Here is a 25271-nt window from a genome sequence, read left to right as displayed (position 1 = left end):
GAGTTTATTTTCTCTTGCAAGGAAACAGTGAATAAAATAGCATTATTAATAAGCTAATATATAATATGATGTTAGGTACTTCAATTCCAACAAACACAAGTAAATATAACTTGCAAATATAAAATTGTGGCAGGTAGGTTATACTACTTTAAGGAGGGTAGTTAAGGAAAGCCTATTTGATAAGATTAAATCTGAACAGATAACTGAATAAACTAAGGAAGAAAGTCATATGACTATGCAATTAGATTCAAATAACCACAAAGAAAGAGGGAACTGCAGATATAAAAACCCAGGTAGAGTATGTTTAGCAAACCAAAATACAAATAATAAAGTAGAAAATAAGTTATATAGAACCTCATAGGTCACTTGGAAGACTTCAAATTCAGCTTAATATGGAGAGTCCTTGTATGTCCAATATGGTAACCACGGCACCTTAAGGGTTTCTTTAGTTGTATAACTTGTCTTATAAGCTGTGTTTTCTAAGTAAGTTACCAGCAACATGCAAATTTTCTCTAAGTTAACTTATCACAAAGATAATTGAAAGAAATGATCAGTAGAGAATTATAACAAATGGTCTAACTTTTTCTAGTATTCAGTCATATTTTTATTGAAGGATTTTAAGCATAATATATTGGAATGCTTATATTTTATTTTTTATAACAATTCTACCATTATTTTTCCTTTGCTCTTTTTCTGTACTATTTACTTTTTATTTATTTGCTTGTTATGTTTTATTGGTTCTTTTTATTTATACATAATATTAGGGCTCACTTTGATATAATTATACAAGCATGAAATATTTGCTCTAATTCAGTTTCCAGTATTTCATCTTTCTCTCCCCTCTTTCTTCCCCCTGTTCCCTTCCTTTTATTCTATTGATCTAGAAATGGCCTAATTTTTATCAAATAATGGAATATAGCCATTTTGATAGTACAATTTGTGAAAAAATAATATTTTCTGAAATAGTAATGAAATAGTTATAAATATGTTAAAGCCAATCATAAAAATAGAACACAAATTCTAATATATAATGAAATCCTGTATTTTAATATACAAGATAAAATTCTCTATTCTTTTTTTTAAAGATGAATGCAATTTGATTTTAGCTAAACCCTTGGTAATTCTTCAGCACAAAGGTAATTGATTTTTTTTATTTTTCTGAAATATTTAGCTTTTAGTTTTATTTTGGTAGAGAAGGAAAAGTAATCTCTTCTTGCAAGAAGAAAGACTTTTAATTCATTATCAGAAACACTAATTATTTTTAGACAAAAAGTCCACTATCCAATTATATTTTAAATATATGTTTTTATATAAATAATCATGCACATTGCAGTAGTATTTTTTTAGGGTGGTACTGGGAATTAAATCTAGCCCTCATATATGCTAATCAAGTACTCTACCACTGAGCTATATCCCCAGCCCTGCAGTAGTATCTTTAATGCTTAAATCTTTGAGATGTAAAAAATTGTACAGATTTAATGTCTACTGAGTATTCAGTATCATATGAAAGTATTCTTAATTATGCATGATCCTTTAGTATTGAACTAACAGCATCAATGAAAGAAGGCTTCAATAAGGATGTTCTGTACATTTCACTTCCAGTAGTTGTTTTTGAGAGTTGAGTTTTTAATTTAACATAAATAAATTATTTATATTAAAGATTAGTCATCTGTTAAAAATGGCTGAAAGTTATAATAATAATTAATAAATATTATATTTTACATACATTAAGACAAATTGTTTTTTATTTTGCGTCACTTGCATTTTCCAAGTTTGTCATATTTTCCTATAAGTGAAGTAACCACAGCAAATGACTCATTAAATAGTTTTCCAAAGATTCCTTTGTATGTTTATTTAGTAAAGAGTCTTGTAGGTTGTCCTATTTGTTTCAGATAGTTTCTTATTTTGATGTCCAAAACAGTCGTTGTCCATTAATTAACAAATTTTTGAGTGCTTATAATTAAAACCATACCGGTTTATGTTGGGAGAAACAAAGTATAGAAGAATAATAAATCAATTTTCTCAACTAATATTTCCTATCTGAAGATATGATAATGGAAAAGATTAAAATCATATTTGTGCTGTTTTCCCAAGCTTTTAAAATAACATAAAAATGTAATAGATTAAAATAAAGGATGAGGCTTCACTGGCATACATAGATGGTATATTCTGTCAGCATTACTATTATTTCTACTCTATATTTTTCATTTTTTATTCAAACTTTGGACACAGTAACAGGTAAAAAATTAAAAAAAAAATATTTCCTATAATTATATCAAGAACCATCTGTTTTTGCCCTTAATTCTAACAAAAATTAAAATCTTTGAACATTTGCTATTATTTTCAATAAAAGATAAGGAGAATTTTACTAGGTTGAATATATTTATATTATAAAATATAAATAATATTTTAATAGAAGATCCAATTAAAACATTATTTTTTTTAGTTTTAAGTAAAATGAAGATATTCTTGCATTATCCACATTTGCCCTGTAAAAATAGTTATTAGCATATAAAAATTAACAAATAGTAAAGAGAATATTTTAAGAAAACAGTAAGATTGAAGGCTAGATTGAGGTAGATTTAGAAAAATAAATAACATAAATAACACTTAAAGGTGTAAATATGTTGACTCTGATATTTTCAACTTAACTGTGGATTTGCAATTGATATTTTAAAAGAATTTAGAAATTATCTTACTAATTGACAAAAGAAATTATACAGAAATATTTTTTTCTGTGACTTGAGGGGAAGTGTTTATTAATATTCTGTAAGAAAAATTCAATCATAAAACAATGAAAAAAGACCTATTTTAGCTCTCTATTGTACTTGTCTTTAATAAAAAATCTGGAAATTATGGAGAGAAGCAGAAAGATATAGAGTGGGTAAACGTAACTAACATTTATCTGTTTATGGTCTTTATATATCACATCATTCAGTTCAGGTTAGTTTCCAGAGCTTTGTCTCTCACCAAATAGAAAATAATTGGAAATCATAATATGAAAATAGGGCATTCTTATATATTGTTTTATTACAACATATAAAATAACAGTTGTTTTATAGATTTCCAAAAACACAGTGGGGCCTTTAATTCTTTTGAAACTCTCTTTCTCTCTCTCTCTCATTTTCTCTCTTTCTCCATGTTTTAAATGAAATGAGTAATACAGCATTATATTGTTTTTATAATCCATAAGTTTGCCCAATAGAACATCTCATTAGTTTACAATTCAATCAAGATACAGTGTAGCATAAATAAATATATCTTTTACTAGGGTAGCCACTCCACTCAGCAAAATTCAATCATATCACCCCCTCCCTCTTTTTGAGGTGCTGGAAATTGAACCCAGGGCCTCACACATGCTGAGAGAGTGGTCTACCACTGAGCTGTTCCTCAAGGTGCTTATCCTCTATTTTCTTAATCATGCCTATCATTCTTCTCTTAACTTTCTCCAATTTATTTGCAATTTACCTCAGACACTGCTGCTGTTTTTTAATGTGAGAAATAAATTTAATCACATGTTTATATAAGAAAATTTTATTTGTATTGTTAATTTGATAAATGGATTTTAGTTGTTTTCATTTATGTCTCATGTATCTGAGGCTATATTTAATTCTACTTAATATTCTACCTTATTCTAAAGAGAATTAACTAATTAATTAATATTCTACCTTATTCTAAAGTAGCTTACAATGATTCAAGCAGTAAAACAAGATACAATACATTGAAAATGAGTTCACAAAAATAAAGCAAATACAAAAGAAGGAAATTAAAGCAAGCCGGCCTAATCAAATCAGTCACAAACTTGCCTTTCACCTTATCTAGACAAAAGTGAAAGACACAAGCAAACAAACACATGAAGAAAAGAATAGAATCATTTGCAAAGGTAACAAAACAATACCATTTTTGGTAGAAAATCAGAATTATTTCTGAGTCTGATTTCAAATTAAGAGAAAATATTGTTATCATATGGGTTAGGGTAGAGAGGTGACCCTAGAGTGTAATGAACCAAATGCTAAGGACTATGGGTAGTAGTAATTGGGTTATAATCTGAGGAAAGTCCCTATAGGTTTATAATAATGTAGCAAAGAAGTTAGGAATACAGTAAAACCTGTATTGTGTATTCCTCCAGCAGTCCCCAGTGACTTGATTCTTTTAGGAAGGCTTTTGAAAAATATTGACAAGTTCCTGGAGTGGAGATAGATAGTGCTACTAAAATATAAAACATTTACTTCAGCAAAAGTCTAAGCATTAGAGTTTACAATCATGGAACCTTAAAAATTCCTATAGCTAACACAAATGTAACATAGCACTCTATTTGTTGGGTTATGTGTATTTAGTAGGTGTTTTCTAATTAACTCCTTCTACACACTCTTTAAGTTATGTGTGGGTAGTGTTCCCATTCTGCAGAGGTATGCCCTAAAACTGAGAGATTATGTAATTTCTAGAAACATGCAGATAGATAAGAGTGGAAGTTAATTTGAATGTGTATCTATAGACCAGCAATAAACTGAGTTCTCTTTGCTGCATTACTTCTCAGGAGGTAAATCTGATTTAAAATTTAACCTATTTTTCTTTAGAGTGAGCTGACCATACAAGGTCATAAATTCTCATGAAAATGATACTTTCACTTTGTTTTTCATTAGTACTGATGGGTAATTTAGAATATGGATGTTATAATAATTTTAGGGTAAAAAATGAAAGTTAAATCAACCATAAGTAAATATCTGTCTCAGCTATGCAATTATTTCAATTAAGACCTTACACTTTAGTTTTGTATAATGCAATATATGGCTGAATCCAATTGAAGATGCATGTATATATGAAACTGATTAAGTTGATGCTGTAATTTAAATTCAGGGATAGGTACCTAAAATAACTTGGTTCAAGAACAAGAGAGGCAGTTTTTATTCAAAACCTTAGTTCTGATTTTAAATAAAGGAATTTTCTTAGGAAAAAAAGTTAACATGTTTTTCAAAGTTTATTCTAAAAAGCTGCTTAAACTTTTATATTTTATATAATTTAGAATATGGTAGCACACTAAATATGTTCCCATAACAAAGCTTATATTATCTATACTGACATAGTTCCTTATAAGTTTTCAGTTTTAAAATGCTTCTAAATAGTACATAATTATATAAATATTCTGGGTATGTTGTAGATCTTCTAAATCATAGTGTAATGATGAAACTCTAAATTAAAAGTTGATTTTTATTCAATAATTATTGCAATTATTCTAATTATTTTGCTAGTTTTTCACTTCTTAGGAGATCAAGTAAAGCCAGTTATTTTGTTCTGAGGAAGTTTGCCATACTTGGACACTATTCTGTAATATATTTGATTATAGTATTTGTGTTTTAAATAGATAAGTTGCTATCAACAATGTAAATTCAGGGCAATTATTTTGGTGATCAGCCACCTTTAATTTATTCTTTTAGAGTATATATAATGGTTATGTTGTCATTTATTTTGTTTCTACCTGAATCTACATAATACTTAAATAACCTAGAAGTAGTAGAATACACAGTCCACACTACTGTGTTTTTCTCTATACCTGCTGATGAAAAGGTAATATTGTTGATTTTTTACTATGTTGAGCAAATTCATATTTTTTAAAAGTATATATACCATAGTTTCTTCCTGTATGTGCATAAAATAAAAGCAGTAGAACTAAGAAAAAAAGTCCTGTGTACCCCGTACTGGATAATTAATGGTATCAAACAACTGGCAAATCTTACAAAATTTTTGAAGTCAAGATAATTTTGCCATTGTTCATTGCTACATTCCTACCACACAGACCAGTACCTTATAAACAGTGAGTATCATATTGTGTATATATATATATTTTATATAATTTATATATATATATAAATAATGAATAATGCTAAATGACATTGTTCCTGATTTTAACTTATTTATTTCTAGGGATTTTCCATACCCAACTGTTTTTCACATATCCAAATTTTTTTTTTTTTTTTTTTTTTTTGGTATTAGGGATTGAACCCATGGGTGCTTAACCATGAGGTACAAAGTCCTTTTTTTTTTTTTTTTTTTTTTTTTTTTTCAATTTTGAGACAGAGTCTCACCAAGTTGTCAAGTCTAGCCTTGAACTTGAAGTGCTCCTGCCTCAGCCTCCCAAGTCTCTGGGATTACAGGCATGCACAACTGTGCCTGGCTTTTCCAAACATATTTTTAAGAGTGATATTTCCAACGTGCTCTTTCTTTCACACAGAATTCATTTCATTAAATGTATTCTATACATTGTGCAATGGAAGACTTCATCTTCAAAAATTCTTTCGAATAATAAATGCTCTTTTCTTCCATTTCAAAGCTCCCATTGCCCAGAACATTTTATTACACACAATTTTCCAACTTATCTTGTTCAGACTTTGAATATCTCATGTTTTTGGTGCACTACTATTTTCTAATATCAGCAGGTTATTTTCACTGAATTTTTAAAGATTTTTTGTTGTTTTTAGAGTAATTTTTGGTTCATAGTAAAATTAATAGGAAAATACAGAGATTTCCCTTATGTCTCATGCCCCACACTGCATACCCTTCTTCATTATCAACATCTTCCCCTTACAGCAATACATTTGTGACCGTTGAACCTGTATAACACATAATCATCCAAGAGTCATAGTTCGATTAGGTTCTTTCTTGATACTCTATGTTATCTGGATTTATACAATGTATAATGACATATAACCCATTAAAATTCACACAGTATTTTCACTGCCTTAAAAATTCTCTGTTTTCCATCTGTTCATCCTTCTCCCACACAATCCCTAGCAAGTACTGAACTTTTAAATGTATTCTTAGTTTTGTCTTTTGTAAGATGCACATAATTTTCTCTTTGTATTGGTGGGTCCAACCAATAGCAGATCAAAACTAAAACCAAAATATTCTTTACTGGATAAGTATAGACTTTTTTCTTATTTACTCCCTAAACAATGTAGCAAAATAAATATTTACATGGGCTTTACCTTATATTATATATCATAAAAATCTAGATATATTTCAAAGTATATAGGAAGGTATTAATAAGCTGTGTGGAAAGAGTAGGTCATTTTCTACAGCAGTATAGAACATTCAGAGGTTTTGAAGTTCACAGGCATCCTGGAACCAATTCCCCATAGATACTGAGGGAAAATTATAGTTGGAAATATGCAGTATAGAGCCTTCTCAATTTTGCTTCTTTGACTTAGTAATAGTTTAGATTGCTCCACATTTTTAGTGATGGATTACTCATTCCTTTTAGCACTGAATAATATTCTATTGACTGGATGCTCCACAGTTTATTTGCCATTCACCTACTGAAGTATTATTTGTTGCTTCCAAGTTTGGGCAGTTTTGATGCAAGGCAAATCAAATAAACAATTTTCTATCAAATTATGGAGTAATCATTGCATCTTTAAGCATAAGGCAAAATGTGTGATCATTAGAATCACAAAGACAGATTGAACTAGAGACCAGGACAAACATACACATATTACTCCTATGAAACAATTAAAAAATAATTTGTGCTTTGGTATTGCTATATTTTAAAATGCATAATGTTAGTTCCAATGTACAATAAATTCAGACTCACTTTAACAAAATGACATGTATTGGAAGACTGTTGGTAGTTCAATTCACTAAGAGAATTGAAAGAAGTGGAAAATGTTTAATAACAAGTGCAACTCTAAAGGCTAGAGAAGCAAAAACTCTAAGAATAGTTTATAGGCAATGTCCACCTGGTGAAGACATATCTTACAAGGACAAATTTCAATTATATAAAACTCTTTCTCTTTGATTCTAGAACCAACTTTGAAAGAATGAGTGACATGGTTTGGGTCACATGTAGTCTGTTTTGACCTGGAACTAGGGGACTACAAGATTCCTGATTTATGTCTTGCAAGGTGTGACTGTTGGAGACAAGATTAATTTCTCAAATCAAAACCAGACTGTTTTCAGGGAAAGAAAATAAATGCCAGTCAGACAAGAAATAATGTCTTCTTTTTGGCTTTAATGAATATTATATGCAATTAATATGTCATAGATAGCACAGTCTTAAGCATATTTTTTGTGTATGATAGAAATAACTGATTCAAGCAGCCTGTGACTCTATCTTCCCATGAGTCCCAGTACACAGGATGGCATTTCATTAACAGGGAGCAAAAATCTTCAATTGGTTAGGGCTTGTTTGTTACTGCTATTTTTAGTGGCAGCAAAAGAAATGGTTTAGACATTACTTATTATTTTACAGTTTGCTTGAACAGTTTTTAATTATAATTAAGTAGTGTTGACCAGATTTCACACAAATTAACTGAAAGAAATTTGACAAATGCCATCAGAGATTTGGGGACCTCTTGGCTGGCTCACACTGCATCTTAGTCTGCTCAGACTGCCATGACAATGTTACAGACTAGGTGTCTTTAACAGCAGAGATTTATTTTCTCACAGTTCTAGAGATCTGTGGAAGTCCAATATCAAGGTGCAGTAAGGTGAATGCCTGGTGAGGGCTCTCCCTTTTGGTTGAGTACTCTCATTGAGTACTCCTTTGGAGGGAGAAGGGAGCTTCCTAGTGTCTCTTCTTCTAAAGACATTAGATCAAGGCTCCACCCTTAGGACCTCATTAACCTTATTGTTTCTCTGGAGAGCTCATATCCAAATACAGCCACAGTGGGAGATTAGGACCTTCACATGTAAAGTTTAGACGGATGCAAACATGAAGTCCAAAACACATTGGAACAGAAAAGGGAATAATAAATATTATTTTGCTTCACACTGAGTTTGCTAAAACTCCATTGCATTTCGCATGTCTTAGTTGTTGATACACAGACTTATATAGGAAGAATAAAGAGAAAATTGGAGTAATAATTTCTATAATTGAATTATATGTCAAATAAAGACAAATTTGGATTTAAGCAAGAAGAGATGGTACTCAAAAGGATTATTGTAGGAAAGGTGAAAGAATGTGCTAGTGGAAGGAGGACTGTTGTAATGGTGAATTCTCTGACCAAGAGGTCTGCAAATATCTCAAAGTTTAGGGAGAAAGGGATTTTCTTTTACAGGGAGGAGTAAATGAGGCTAGAAAGAATTGGGTGTGGGGAAAGTAAGATGACCATACAATAAAGTATATATTAGAGAATGTGTTACCCAGACATCAGCCTATTTTATCAGGGAACTAAAGAAGAGGTTGTATGAGGTGTTGGTGTAATGGGGGGATCGGGGTAAGTGGGGGTTGGGGGTCAGCCTAAGGGGATCAAGGAAAGAGAAAATTTAACCCATTAAGTCTACTGAGTCACCAAGTTTTTAAAAAGTTTGGCTAACAAAAAATTGATTTGGTTTTATCAATCATTAGTGATAAAACAATTCACCTAATCATTCATAAAATACAGAATTGAAATGTGTTTGGCTTTCTTATAAATAAACCAGGGACCACCCTGAGTCTTATATAAGTCATGGTAGGAAGGCTGAATTCTTTGCAGTCTCTGAACAAAGAAGGGTAGGAGGACTCCTAATTATCACTGTTTTCAAGGAACACAAGGCACAGGTAAAATTCACTAGTTAGCTCTAAGAGGAAATTTTGCCTGAATCCAAGTTTGGTATTTTACAGGGAATGTAATTAATAAGCATGCTATTTTTTAAATTATTTTTTTAATTTTATATATGACAGCAGAATGGATTACAATTCTTATTACATACATAGAGCACAAGAGATTTTTCATATCTCTGGTTGTATACAAAGTATATTCATACTAATTCATGTCTTCATATATGTATTGTGGATAATAATGTCCATCACATTCCACCATCATTTCTAACCCCATGACCACTCCCTTCCCCTCCCACCCCTCTGTCCTATCTAGATTTCATCTATTTGTCCCATGCTCCCTCTCCCTACCCCACTATGAATCAGCCTCCTTATATCAGAGAAAACATTCGGCATTTGGTTTTTTGGGACTGGCTAAGTTCATTTAACATTATCTTTGCTAACTCCATCCATTTACCTGAAAATGCCATGAGTAATTTATATTCCTTGCTTTGTGTCCAGGAAACACTATTCTTTTATAGATACCAAAATTATGTGTGTTTTTGAGTCAGATACTAAATTACTCAGTAATTATAAAATTATAAAATATAGGCCCTATCCCCAGTCCCAACCCCCCCAAATAGTCTAGGTTCCTTTGAATTAGCTTTATAAAACTAAGGGATACTTCCAAAAATAGTTATCATGCAAAATCAATGATAAGGGAGAGAAAAGATAGAGAAGAATTTTCTATGTATTTTGGAAATTGTCCCTTTTCAGATATTTGGATTGCAAATATTTTCTCTCACTGTGGTGGTGACCTTCTTGTTTTGCTGAGTTTTCTTTTGTGCTACATAAGTTTTGTAGCTTGTAGTATTCCCATTTAGATATTTGTGTTTCTGTTGCCTGTGACTTTGTTATCATACTAAAGAAAGCATCCCCAAAACCAAGGTCAAGACATTTACTTCTATGTGTTTTTCTATATTTTGTGGTTTCAGACCTTATATTCAATTATTTAAATTCATATTTAGTTACTTTTTGTATAGGGCAACATCCCCTCACCCCTGCCAAAAATGGCCATAGGACTTGACTAGACATTTCTCAAAAGAATACATGCAAATGGACAACAGGTATGTGAAAAGTGCTCAACATGTCTAATTATCATGAGAATACAAACCAAAACCACAATAAGATATCACCTTACAACTATTAGGATGGATGTTACCAAAAGAGAAAAAAGAAACTTTTTGGTAAGGTTGTGGAGAAAATGGACCAATTACACACTGAAATATCAGGCCATGTAAGCACAGTGGAAAACAGAATGGAGGTTCCCCCAAATTAGAAAATATAATTACCATATGATCTAGCACCTCACTTCTAGGTATATATCTAAAAGAGCTGAAATCAGGATGTTGAAAAAATATCTACATGCCCACGTTCATTGCAGTGTTTTTCACAACAACCTCATTATAGGATCAACAAATGCATCCACAGAAAGATGAGTGGGTAAAATAATGTGATATATACATACAATATATTTAATGAATGTATAAATGAATAAATAAAATCTTCCCACTTAACTCTTACCTGAGTTTTCCTGTAATTTTGTTATATAACTGTATACCCAGCCTAATTGTTTTACATTTTTTTATTTCTGAACATATAGACTTACATGTGGATATTTTTTCCTTAAGAAAATGAAGGAGAGGAGAGGGAGAATTAAAAGATTTTTTAAAAATTATGACTATATTGTTTTTATTATGTGTACTCTAAGTAATTCAAACTAAATAATAAGAAAAATCACAAAAATGTTTAAGTTATACCACCTGAACCTAAGCATTATTACCATTGTGTAAACATCTTCATAGACATCTCTTTTGATTTGTTTCTGAAGATATAAATATTATAGATTAGATAGAGACCATTTCACATTATCTCTCTTTAAATATGTTTACATATATTTATATATACATATCCACATAGATATGTATGTATATGTGAAATAAACACATGCATACATAATGAAATTATACATATGCAATATATGTAATGAAGATAGATGTAGAAAATGCTTAATAAATAAATATCAATAATAGGTTGAAGATAGGATTTTACAAAATGTGCTTTTATTAAAAAGTATTAAGTTGGACCTATGGCACACACATGTAATCCCAGCAGCTGGGGAGCCTGAATCAGGAGGATTGCAAATTCAAGGCCAGCCTCAACAATAGCAAGGCACTTAGCAACTCAGTGAGACCCTGTGTCTAAATAAAATACAAAATAGGGCTGGGGATGTGGCTCTTTGGTTGAGTGCCTCTGAGTTCAATCCCTGGTACAACAAAAAAAAAAGTATTAAATTCAGGTTTCCATAAGAAAAAAACTTTAGGAAGAATTTGAATTAGGATACATTCTTTTTTATCATAAGATATATTTCATCCCAAAAGTTCCAAGAAAATAATGTTCAGGAAGAAGGCATTATTGCATGTTTTAAATGTTATCATTTATTTTAGACTTATGATTCTCTGAAATCTTAAAGGAATTAGTACAGCAATTTTTCATTCTACATCTATTTTTTTCTTAATGTGATTCTGCAGTATTGCACTGAAACACAGTTGAAAATACAGACTTACCAGAAATGTTTCTTCATTGTAGTACAGCATACAGTTAATCCATACATACATGAGGAATTTCCTCCAATGATATCAAATAATACCAAAAGGATCTGCAGAAGATATAAATTGTTAAACTAAAAGAATGGGACAGCTAGCCCACATTCTACATTTTTTTTTTAAATCATGTACTCACATTTGTTTAATTTTTATTTGTGATTCAGTTGTACCAGTAATATGCTTTACTAATAGTTTTAAAAACTAATTAAATATTTTTAATTAGATTCAAGGAAGAAACCTGTTAATGCAAATACTAGAACCAAATTTCTAGCTACAATCATAATATCAATAATTATAATTTGTGAAACCCTTGCTATCTGGAAAAAATGTGTAAAGATTTGTGTAAAATCTTTAGTTCACTGAATGCACACAAAACTTTATATAAGGAATGATGTTTTCATTTTGTATTTAAGGAAACTGAGACTTTAAGAGCTTACAATTATTTGTCTAAGATGATGTCATTGATGTGTAAAAGGTGAAAACTGAATCCAAGCTTTGTGCTCTTCAGTGCTATGTTACTACTGTTTGCATCTTTATTCTTCACAAGAATCTCATCAGAAACAATTCTGTAAGATGAAGAAGCCATCAGTGTGGGATGATGAGAGAAAAGGAGAATGAACAACCTTCAACTGAACTCATCTATAAAATGTGAAAACAAATGGACAGAGCATTTCACTACCATTGGCAGCGTCCCCTGGCATACAATCCCATAGCCATTTCCTCCAAAGTTTAATATCCTGATTGTTCTTGTAATAAGGGCAAGCCAAGCACATGCCAAACTCTAAAGGCAATTTATTTTTAACAGAGCAGAAAGTAGGTCAATTTGATATCTTAAGCAAAAGTTATTTCCAGATGTGTTAGAGGATTTTAGAATATGTCATCTACCCAAGAAAATATTTGGACTCCACCAGGAGCATTGAATGTAAAGGCAATGTAAACATATTTGTCACATATAGTTAAACACTGAACATTGAAATGTTCATAAATAATTAATGTCATTCCAATATTAATCTACAAGAAATTGCCATATGTAGAAAAATAGAAAACAAATACTTATAGGGTAGTAAATTGTATTTTCAATTAAAATCAAGTTATACGATTGGAAGAATTGCAATTTTCAGAAAATTACCCATTAGTTAATATTATATCTGCTTTTTCTATTATTATTCTGATATGACATGGTATATTTCTTAGCTGATTGTGTTCACCTAAATAGTTTCTGATATTTGCATGAAATATTTTTATCTTAACCTTGTAAACTTACCACGCAAAATATGTCAACATTTTCTCATTGCTATAATGCCCTCAGGATCTTTGTACCCTTAAAAAAAATCAGGTATTCTAATCCTATACCTTAGCAGGTAGCTCTTCCAGGTATTTCAGACATAGGTGGGAGGTGTAATTTATGACATTGACTATGTGAGGTCAAGAGTCCAAAGACCCCCTTGGCTCCTTTAAAGCATAGACAGCTTTATTTGTACAACATATCGGCCTATCCCATGAGCCACATAAAAGCTTAAATGGTATCATAAATTCAAAAATCTAGACTTAAATAGGACATGGTTGATGACCTTTTTCTACCTTATTTGACTTCCAGCATCACTGGGAGTTAAATGCTGAAAAAAAAAGTCTTTTATTTTGTTGTTGTTCTTTCCTTCAAGGGTTCATGTTCAGTAAACATTAGCAAAAACCAGGCTGCCATCATTTTTTATTTCCTAAATGTCATTTCAAGTTGAGGGTGATTTTTTTCCCCTAGTAAACCCATCATAATGTCATGTTTTTACTTTGTTTGATTTATAGGATTTTGGATCGCTATGTTCAGGATCAAATTCCTGGTGCCAAGGTGGTGGTAGAACCCATTGGTGCTCGCCGGCATGGGGATGCCTTTTCTTTAGAAGATTACAGCAAATGTGACCTGTCTATGCAATTGATCCCCAAACCAACAGAGCCATTGACAGAAATGAACTTTTTAAGTAAGTATATTTTATTATCATTTTTCATCATCATTCTGGTTATGATAGCACCCTGGGTAATTGTAATTTAATTATAAGTACTTAAAGTTTAAAACACACCAAAATGTTGTTGCAAGTGAAGTGCAAGTAATAAATCACAAAGAAAATCTAGGTTCCTCACCACTAAGTTTTCAAGTCCAAGTATGAGCTACAGTGACTTCAGAATATATGGGTAACAAAGAATCTGTTATATGCAAGAAATAACTCTTTGAGGTCACTTTAGGACTGGGTACATAAACTCAATGGTAGAGTGCTTGCCTAGAGTGTTAGGTAATGGGGTTGATCCTCAAAATACAGAAAAGAAGAAAAAAAGAAGAAGAAAGAAAAAGAAAAGAGAGTCAGACAGACAGCGCACATTCCCTTCATGTAAGGGCCTCACTCTTACTCTAAGACCGTGCCTGTTTGAGAGGAAAATACAGATTCCTAAAGCAGCAGTTTCCCTGCAACAATTCAGTAGACTTGACTGTTAAGACGAAATCTAGCTTTCTAAGAAGTCTGTTGAGTCAACAACTCAAAAATCATGTCTATAGTACATATTTTTCCTCCCTTGATTTGGGAGTGGAGAACAGAGGTAAAAATCACACCCATTTAAGACTATACCTATGTGTATTTCATCCCAGTGTAACCTTAGAGTGAACTTGAATATTTGAGTTAAATATCCTTAAAAAATGGAGGTCAGAATCTAATAAAATGCTGCTGCATATTTTCCATTGGATGTTATTCTAGCAGTTGAATCTTTTAAAAAAAAAAAAAACTATCTTTTTTTGCTTTACTCTAGTGACATCTAGTGTCTAACAGATTCTTGGACTATAATTCAATGTAAACATTTTTAATTTAAAATATATGTTGACTATGAGATCATATGCATATATTCAAAATATTTATTTGTGTATTTATGCATACTTACAAAAAATTTATTCCCAAAGTCATAGTTTCAGAATTTAAATTTGTCTATACATACCAACCAGCTTAGAAACAGGTTCATGTTCAAATTTACACGTATCATATATGTCTACATATGTTTGTTTATTTAGAAAGTACCTACTTATTCATTTTTACTAAAATCCATAAACTCTCAAGTTAGTTTAGTTTTAAGTCTGTTCATCAACAACAATTCTTTGCTTCTATTTTAGCAAGAACATAATGATTTGATATCAATGTAATTTTAAAAAGCCATTGTTATTAAGTTTGTTATTTAACAATTTATTTTAAGAGATTTTAATGCAAGTCAGTACACTTATCACTGTGTGGAAATAGAGATGACTGAAGTGGTAACTCCCTCAGGCTATATAATCACTCTCCAAATGAAGTAACATTTAGACCTACAAAGCCAATTTTGTGCATTTTATTATTTTAAAAATTTATGTGGGGCTAAATTACAGAAAGTCTTTCTGTTGTAAATATTAGAATTTTTCTTCTTTTAAAAATGTTCATCTTTTTCCTGTGTTTTCTATGTAAACTTGTTTTATCTTAAAATTTGATAATAGATTGAGTTTAGAATGATTTTCCTAAGTGTAAAAAGTCTATTTTGGGGGACATATGCCTGGTTTTAAAAAGAAAAATAATAGGAATCATAATTTGAATTATACTGTCAAACATGTTAGGGATACAATATTTGGAAAAAAACAGTAGAGAATACTGATGAATTTTAAAAACATAGTTTATGCTGAGAAGAGGGTAGAGTTGCCATGGATTATTAAAATTTAGCCTTACCAGTTTTTATCTTGAACCACTATCTGAGAAATACTGGTCTCATTTAACATTTTAATTGTTCCTTGAAATACTTTACAATAAAATTTTATACACACACGATTTCCAAGGCTGCTAATGTACACGTATCATCATTAATAATGATTAATAATAAAAGTTACTGAAAATTTAGTTTTTAACACTGGACAAGTATTCCAGAATATTAAATTGTTATCTAATCTCCAGGGCAGTGGATATAGGGTTATTCTTTCAATTTTTCTTTATCCTTAAATCTAAGTAACTGAAGATGTTGGAATTCTCAGGTCATATGATTAGAAACAAATAATAATAAAATCAACAATAATAATTACTTTAGTAAGTTAACCTTAATATTATAAAATGGCTTTAAGTTAATCAAACACAAAAAATAAAACACTTTACAGACATGGAGATGACTGGAATGATTCTTAATGACATGTAAATGATTTTTATTGCTTGGCAAGTCTATTGGTATTTTGATTTTTTTGTATTTGTGGACATGTGAGTTGATTAATTCTCTGTAATAAATATATATCACTTTTATCTTGTTTTGAACTTATTTTTGTTTGTTTCTTTATTTTTGGTATTTTTATTGTTTTTCTTTCTAGAATATTCCTCAGAATTTTCTCTTCAAATACTTACCTTTTAAACCATTTTTGAGATGCAATTCCATGTAATTACGCACTTAACGTGGTGTTTAATCCAGTAGTTCTTAGTGTTCAACCATTACCATAATCAATTTGAGAACATTTTATCACATAAAAGGGAAATTTATTAAAATTATTTGTTATTTCTGATTTCTCCAAACTGGACTCAAATAACCATCATCTACTTTTTGTGTATTATATTTGCCCAGTCTAGAACCATTTTTGAAATACTTCTCTTAGATAAGAATGAGTATTGTGGAAATGGTTATAATACCCCAATCTGCGGATTGAGTACAATCCCTTTCAAAATAGTGATAGCCTTCTTCACAGAGATATGGGGGGAAAAAAGAGTCCAATTTCATATGGAAACAGAAAAGACCTGAATAGCCAAAGTAATGTTAAGCAAAATGAACAAACTCAGTACACTACCTGGCTTCAAAATATATTGTAAAACATGCTACTGCTATCAAAACACACATAGACCAATGAACAGAACACAGAGTCAGAAATAGGTCTACACCTTTACACCCACCTGCTTCTTGACAAAGATGACAATAATTTAGACTTGGGGAAAGAACAGTTTTCAATAAATGTTGCTAGTAATACTAAGGATCTTCACATAGTTGTTAAGCCCCATTTCCTCTTTATTCCCTTTCTGGGACTGCAATCAGAACCCAGTTTTCCTTATGGTGTTTGGATCTCTATTCTGGTGCTCCTCCCCTCCCACTGTTATCTTTGTGTTTTAGTTTGGATACTTTTTCTTGCCCTATTTTTAAGTTATGGATTCATCTATGTAAGCCTGTTGATGAGTTCATTAAAGAAATTCTTCATCTTAGTGTTGTTTTAAATAGAAATCTTTAGCATTCCCATTAGATTATTTTTTATAGTTTCCAACATTGTACAGAATCTCTCCATGTTCACGTATGCTTTCCACTTTCTCCTGAATTCTATTGTGTATTCTTCAGAGTAGTATCCAAGTTCCTTTCTGGTATTTCCAATATCTAGGTTATCTGTGTCTGGTTCTCTTATTTTCTTTCTTATTGTGCTTCTTTTCTTTTATAGTCTATTTGTGTTTTATTTGGTTGACTACCAGATATGTAAAACAGTAAGAACTAATGGGGAGTTTACGTCAGTACATGCACACATCCCCTTTTCTGTTGAGTAAATCTATTCAGGAGTTATATTTTGGAACAGTCATTACTTTCAGTGTGTTACAAAGTTCACATTTTCTCCTGGTGGAATGTGGTTGACACATTCTTAGAATAGAGACTAAAGTGCTGGGGTGTTCTCATACTCCTTCCTCAACCCTTCCCTGCTAATGGTCCCTGCAGTCCTCTGCCATGGAGAGAGTCCTCCTCTTCCTCTTTTCTCTCTAGCAGTATTATGCTGCTCTTCCATGTGGCTTGGTTCCAATCTTAATCCAAGGATGGGTGTGGGATGGGGGTTCCTTTGATTATCATCTATAAAAACCAGATAGGTTTCAGAAAAGACATCCCCATTGCCTTATGTTGCAGTATGAAAATTTAAGTTAAGAATATATGTACTTTCAAAACCAAAATTGAATTAGCTGGGCCATTATTTCTTATATTGTTGGAAGACTAATCTAGCTAATCCTTATGTAGCTGTGTTCAGACATTGGGCTGGTGTTTTTCAGATTTTGCCCTCTCCATCTTATGACAGCCACACATTGCATTGGATAAGTTTTTTTTTTTTTTTTTTTTTTTTTTTTGCCAAGTGTGAGTCCTTTGTATTTCCCCAACCAGCATGAAACCTCTACTTTGTACTGTTTCAAAGGATACTAGGCCCAGGGGACCTACTGTTCCTCTTTTAGGTATAGTCAATTTTGGTTTACACAGAAGTAAAACATACACCTTCACCTGAACTCTAGGAAAGGGGATAGTTTACGCGTGTGAGATCATTTCTGGGAAATGGCCTCCTGTTTCTGCCCATGCCACAGCTTTAACGGATTCTTTCTTTCCTGTTCTTGCACCATGAATGAAATTTTTCTCTTGTCTCTTATCTCGTTCCTAATCTCTCTTGTATACATCCATGGAAAAGAGTTTCAGAGGGAGTAAAAATGCCTCTTTATTTGTGGGTTTCTGTTGCTTTAATCTTACAACGAATATACACATACTAGTTTATCAAAATATTAGCTTATTTTTTCTCGTTTTCTTTTATGGCTTTATAAAATACATCTCATTTGCTGATAAAATTCCAAAGAGCAATAAAACAAAATTCACCATGTTGTAAGAAAAAAATGTTTTGACTCAAAAATATTTAACTAGTCAAGCTGCTCTAAATGTACAAAAAGTAGATCAGTAGTCTAGATAACAGTTCAAAGGGGAACACCTGTATGAATAAGAATTCTTCTTACATGGTTTGAACAAGAGTCCAATAAATTGAGATCTGTCAAATCAATTCCATTTGAAAGGGGCAGATTATCCCTGCAAGTAATGATCATCTTCTGGTTCTGATCTTTCCCAGTTTAAAAAAAATATATTTCTTGTGATTCAATTCTTAATCTATACTTCGTTGAGAATATATTTTTTATCTGATAAAAATATCAAACAAAATGATTAAAACTTTACTATATTGCTCTACATGTAAAAATCATCTAGGAAAATTGTTATAAAAGGTTTATTTTTCATCTATAACTACCAGATATGTTTTTAAAAGGCATCCTAATTGTATTATATTGCAGTATGAAAATTTAAGTTAAGAAAGTATGTAGCTTTAAAACCAAAATTGAATTATCTGGGCCATTAGGTTTCTTAAATTGGAAGACTAATAAGCTAGCTATCGTATACCAAGCATCTTGTTTTCATATATGAAAGTTCTGAACGGGGTTTTAAATAAATTTAAAATTTGCATGGTCATGCTGAAAATTAGAACAAATAGTTTCAAAAAGGCATAAATACACTGTAAAAGCACAAAAACATGACATTTGGCTATTTTTAAATTTGATACAAGAGAAAATTATGTGTGTTCTGGGGAATTGTGGATGTTTTCCTATAATGTACTGTACGTTGCTTAAATCAAGTTAAACGTACCTATCTTCTTAAACATATCATTTCCTTATAGTGAAAATATTCAGAATCCTTTCTTCAAGCTTTTTGAAATATAAAGTCCATAATATTTATGGTCATCCTACTATGCAAGAGATAATTAGAATATTTTACTTGTACCTGATGCCAGGGGGCACTCCTATAATCCCAGCCTCTTGGGAGGCGGAGGCAGGAGGATCAAGAGTTCACTGCCAGTCTGAGCAAAAGCAAGATGCTAAGCAACTCAGTGAGACTCTGTCTCTAAATATAAGACAAAATAAGGATAGGGGTATGGCTCAGTGGTCAACCTTTCCTCATTTTCTCACCTTTCTGCTCTCCCTAGCCTTTGGTAACTACCATTTTATATTTTGATGATAAAATTTAGAGCCATTTAAAGCTTTTTTTCACAAGTCTTTATGTTTTCAATTGTTTTCAACTTAAGGATGGTAATTTTGTATTAGTAAACACAATTTTAAAATATTTTTACTCTTTTATGCTTTATAATCAAAATGTTATAACAGCATTTTTAATTAAAAAATGATTTTTTAGTATACCTAGATCTTAGCAGTGAGTACAGTTGCTTTGCATCACAGAGCCATGTGTAATTTTCTTTTTCTTGAAATATTTCACTTTTTCCAATTTTGAATATTAAAACATTGGACTTTAAATAAAAAATCCTAAAGAATTAAGAATAACTTAAACATCTTGTGGTTCTGTAGTATTAAGAATATAAGTGTACTGATTTTAACATTTATAAAAGACTATAAAGAAGTTACCCAGGAATTTTGAAAAAATATACTGCCTACTAATCACAGTATAAAATATATAGCCGAATAACAAGATTAAGTGATAATTATTCCTTGATTCTCCTTGACAGTGTAATATCTATAGTTAACATAGTGTTATTTAGAGGAAAGATTTTCAAGAATAATTGGATTAACTTGGCCACTATTTCTTGTCTTCCTGACTACAATAATTTCTACCTGTATCATTGATTTAATCTTTTTTTCCCAGGCAGAAAAAATATTTGTTCATGTTCTTCCTATAAAACATTGTTTCACTTTGAGGTTTGAGAATGTTGGCATTTAAGATGATGTGGTAGAAAATGTTTATTGTGAATCTCAAGATTTAGGTTGGAGTCTCAGACTTATTTCCATAATGGTGTCAGAATCTGGGCTGTAGTCCATCAGTATTGTGTGTCTTCAAGATCATCTTGAAGACACAAGAGAAAATGAATGAATATAATTTTTTAAACAGTGCTGTCTACTTTGGAATATTATATTATACTCCATCTGAATACCTTAATGATGTCAATTATTTTGATGTTGGAGGTTTAGTGATATTGAAGTAAGGGACATTATCATTAACAGCATTGATTTATACAGATATATACTTAACTCTTCTTTATTGCTGATTCTTCTTATACATTAAGTGATAATTATTCCATTCCTTGATTCTCCTCCACAGTGTAATACCTTTATTATTCATAACACTCTCAGTTTGTTTTAAAATTAAAGATAATAAAATATTTTATAGTATTATTTCATTTTAAAATGGCCCTTTCTTTTCTAGTGTCATTAATTTTACTATTTATCTAATCATAAAGATTTTTGGATGGCAAGCTGCTTGATATCAATAAAGATTTTCAACCATATTATGGGGAAGGAGGACGCATTCTGCAGATACGGACTCCACAGGCAGTGACCAGCATTAAAAAGTGAGGAGAAAGTTTAGGATACACAGAAGGGGCTCTGTTGGCTCTGGCCTTCATCATCATCCTCTGCTGTATTCCTGCCATCTTGGTGGTCTTAGTCAGCTACAGACAGTAAGTATTCAAGGACACTAAACATGGATTGTTCTTTGAAGACCTATAGAAAATCATCTCTTGTAATGTGGCTTTGTAGTTGAAAAATATTGGTAATTCAACCATTCTGGGATTGCTTTATCTTTTTTGAACCAAATCACCTTCCTCAAAAGGAAAACATTACAAGCTTTCCACAAGCTTCTCATGTACAGCTCAAGGTCCCTGTGCTCCTAATATAATCTCATTCAGTAGGAGGATTAGCTTAGTTCCTGTGGTTTTATTCATTCTTTGGATTAAATCCCTCCTGAGAGAAGCTCATAAGTATCCTAGAGAATATAACAATATAATCTTATATCCATATACCCATTTTACAAAGTTCCAAACAAAGGTATGAAACCTCACATATTGCCATAATAGGTTTTCATCCATATGGCTAAATTTACCTCCATGCAGATGATGATAGTGTTAACAAAATCATAATAAAATCATAGCATATCACATGTAATTCTCCATGTGGTTTCTTCCTTCCTTGATCTAAGCTGTCTTATAATATCTGGTAACATGTTTTGACTGAGTAGAGCCTTAATTTTCCATTTCCTACAAGTGAAACTCTTCCATTTATAATATCTGTGCTTAAAATGTTATTTGACCCTTTAAAATAATCAAGTAATTATTACTATTTAAATGTATATAGTTAAGGCAAACTAGCAATATCCTTGATTTGATATTAGGTATCAGAAACTTTGTGACTGATGCATACACATTTTAAATATATCTCTACTGAAAAAAAATAGAAAGCTGGTCAAGAAGTTAGGTAACTCTGAGGGTGCTACAAAGAGAAAATAAATAACAGACATCATGAATTATATAAATTACTTGATGTAACAAGTAGTAAGAAATAGTAGTAGAGCTGTTATTAATTATGTAAAATGTTTACTGAAAAAGTAAACTCTCAAACACTGAAAACTTCCTTCTGAATTGAGTATGGTAAAGTGATTTCAACCTGAAGTTGGAAAATTATGATCTACATGAAGATGTTAAAGGAATATTTTCATCAAAAAAACAATGTGAAGTTGCCAACAAAATATTTAGGTTGATATATTGGAGCTTAATGTTTCCTTAGTATGTCAATCAATATACTAAATCTGAACAAATGATACTGGGAAAATTATTTTAGATTATTAATCCACTAATCCAATATTAATTTTCAAGTTTATTCTGTATTGTTAGTTGTCCTTTTTCATCCATCTTTTTCCCAAAGGAGCAATTTTATATCATGATAGGAAAGAAAATTAGTGAGAAAAGTTCTTATATTTGACATGCAATACAGTGATCAAAACTGAAGCATTCATGTGATATTATCAGCAGTCTGAAATTAAAAAAAAAATTAAGATGCTTATACTTAAATGTTTTATAGATGATTATTTAATTTTCTTTTTAGTACACATTTATTTCAGTTATTACTTTTTTTGGTAGATTAACAGAATCACACAAAATGAGTTTTGCTCTGCTCATATATCAAAGAAAAATTCTAACATGTAAAGACCTAATGTTTGTACCTTCAAATTTTGCCTATAAATAAGATTAAAATGGCTATCTATTCTTTTATATTATGATGTTTCTTTGAAATTTGCTAGGTATAAAAAAGTACAAAGCAAATATGATGAAAATTGTAATGAATTTGATACTCTGCAGTTCTACCTTCCAATTTCAGCTTCAAAGTAAGGCCAAGAGTGTAATCAGTGCTTACTGTAAGACTCGCTTCATTCCTTTAATTTTCTTCAAGCTGAGTGAACCAACAAGTCAATTAGAAAGACCAGATCATCTTCAATTTTTCATTTCTGTTAGAATTGAAATTCACGTCACTGTGTTTTAATCCAGTTTTTCCTATTCCATTTAGCTCATTTATTTATTTTCCTGTAATGAATGTTTTAGCCCCTTTTATAACTATAATGGTAATAATAGTTTCCCATTTTCACTTTTTGAATTGAAATCCTTAGTCTCCCTACTATATCGTAAACAGTCACTATGAGTTTAACCAGTAAATTATTCATGATTTAGAATAAGTATATGTTAAAATATTATGAGCATAATATCTCTAATGTAGTTTTCTCTTTTTTCTTATTCATTGCTTTCCTAAACAGGTTTAAAGTGTAAGTATAATTATGGATATTTTGCACATGATTTTATGTAATAGAAAAATAGAAACCATATATCATGTTGATCAAGTGGTCATCCTGTTCAAAACTATGTACTAATTATTTGACTGGCATTTATAATAGTTGTGCACTCTTTGGTTTGATATATATGGAATTGAGCTGATTTTAGAATTGGATATAACTGAAGTAAATATGAAATAAAGTGTTCTAGTCATTTGTACCCTTTAGCAATATGTGCCCATAATAATAAAAAAACAGTGATCCATCTCTAACATAAGAATCACAAGTATTCCTAAGAATAAAAAAAAAATACAACATCTAACCAAATCTCCCTTCTGTATGTGCACACCTCACAGCCTCTGTGAAGTAATATCAAAAGTATTTGAACAGTTTTTAAATAACTTTTCTCAAAATAGATGAAAAATAAAGAAAAAACTATCTTTTATATGCCCCATTTAATGAAGATATCTATTAAACTTTTAATTATGCAATACAGTTATAAAATTATTTTTAAAATTTTAATGGACATATAAAATTGTACATATTGACGGAGTTCCATTTATTGTTTTTATATATACATATATTGTGTAATATTGAATTCAGGGTAAGCTTATCTGTATCTTCAAATACATATAGTTTATTTGTGTAAAAACATTAAAAATCCTTTTTTTTTCTACTTTTTCAAAATATACACTGCATTAGTGTTATCTATAGTCACCCTACTATGCAATCATACAATACTACAACTTATTTCCTTTAGCTGTAACTTTAAAATTATTACTTAATTTATCTTGCAAGTACTCCTATTAATTTTCCCCCTTCTTCAAGGAGCAAATATTTTAAAGAACTGAAGGACAAGTATAAGTCAGTGATATTTATGAGGATGCTTCTGTCACAGTATCATTTTATGAGTTCAAATAATTATGTAAAATATTATAAGTGGGCTCCTCTGATAACTGAACATCATTATTAAGATAGCTTGCTAAAAAGCATATGATTTCTAAAAAGAATTTTACAAAACAATCTTACTTTACCCAAGACGGCAAGCTGAATGCACCAAGACAGCACGAATTCAGTCTGCACTACCTGCAGCAAAGCCAGCAGCACCAGCGCCCGCTCCAATGGCAGCGCCTCCTCCACCCCCACCACCTCCAGGGGCACATCTCTATGAAGAACTTGGAGACTGCGCAATGTAAGTAGCCTTTCAGAAACTTTGAGAAGTAAATGGGTTGGGTTTTGTTGGATACGGAGTGGTGTGTTTAATTCTAACCAGATGAAGAAATGCATTTTCAGTCTATTGGACCCTTTATTTCATTTTTATATATAAACAGAAAAAAAAAAAAGATCAGAACCAAAGTTTAAAAGTAATAGCAAAGGAAAAAAAAATCTAAGAGAAAAGTAGTACTTGAGAAAACAATTATAAATGTATTCCTAGGACATTAATATTATATGGACTCTCTCTGATGCCATGGTCATACAGCCATCATCCCCTAAAAAAATCTGGGGAAAAAGATTTTACACATGAGATGATAAATTAAACAATCCTAAAACAGTCATTCCTTATTTGGGATCAAATCCAAACCCCCAATTTGTAATTGAAACTAAATTCTATAGTTTAAAATCATAGCCTTTTATAGGACACTATTTGGTGCCATTATATAAGATCTTAAGATCTGCATAAAATGAATCCACGTATT

At 31.0% G+C, this 25271-nt stretch overlaps 1 protein-coding gene across 1 annotated transcript in view; it reads left to right on the top strand.

The window, feature by feature from the left end:
• LOC144255071 (protocadherin-15-like) overlaps positions 1-25271 on the top strand; it is a 452955-nt gene that overhangs the window by 405519 nt on the left and 22165 nt on the right. The window contains 4 exon segments of the mRNA XM_077799103.1: positions 13981-14093; positions 14096-14153; positions 21218-21436; positions 24614-24766. Of these exon segments, the coding sequence (XP_077655229.1) occupies positions 13981-14093; positions 14096-14153; positions 21218-21436; positions 24614-24766 (543 nt within the window).

Source organism: Urocitellus parryii, chromosome 5, assembly GCF_045843805.1.
Source record: "Urocitellus parryii isolate mUroPar1 chromosome 5, mUroPar1.hap1, whole genome shotgun sequence".
NCBI classification, from domain to species: Eukaryota; Metazoa; Chordata; class Mammalia; order Rodentia; family Sciuridae; genus Urocitellus; species Urocitellus parryii.
Note: the sequence above shows the minus strand (reverse complement) of the source record. Positions and strands in the feature narration are given on the sequence as shown.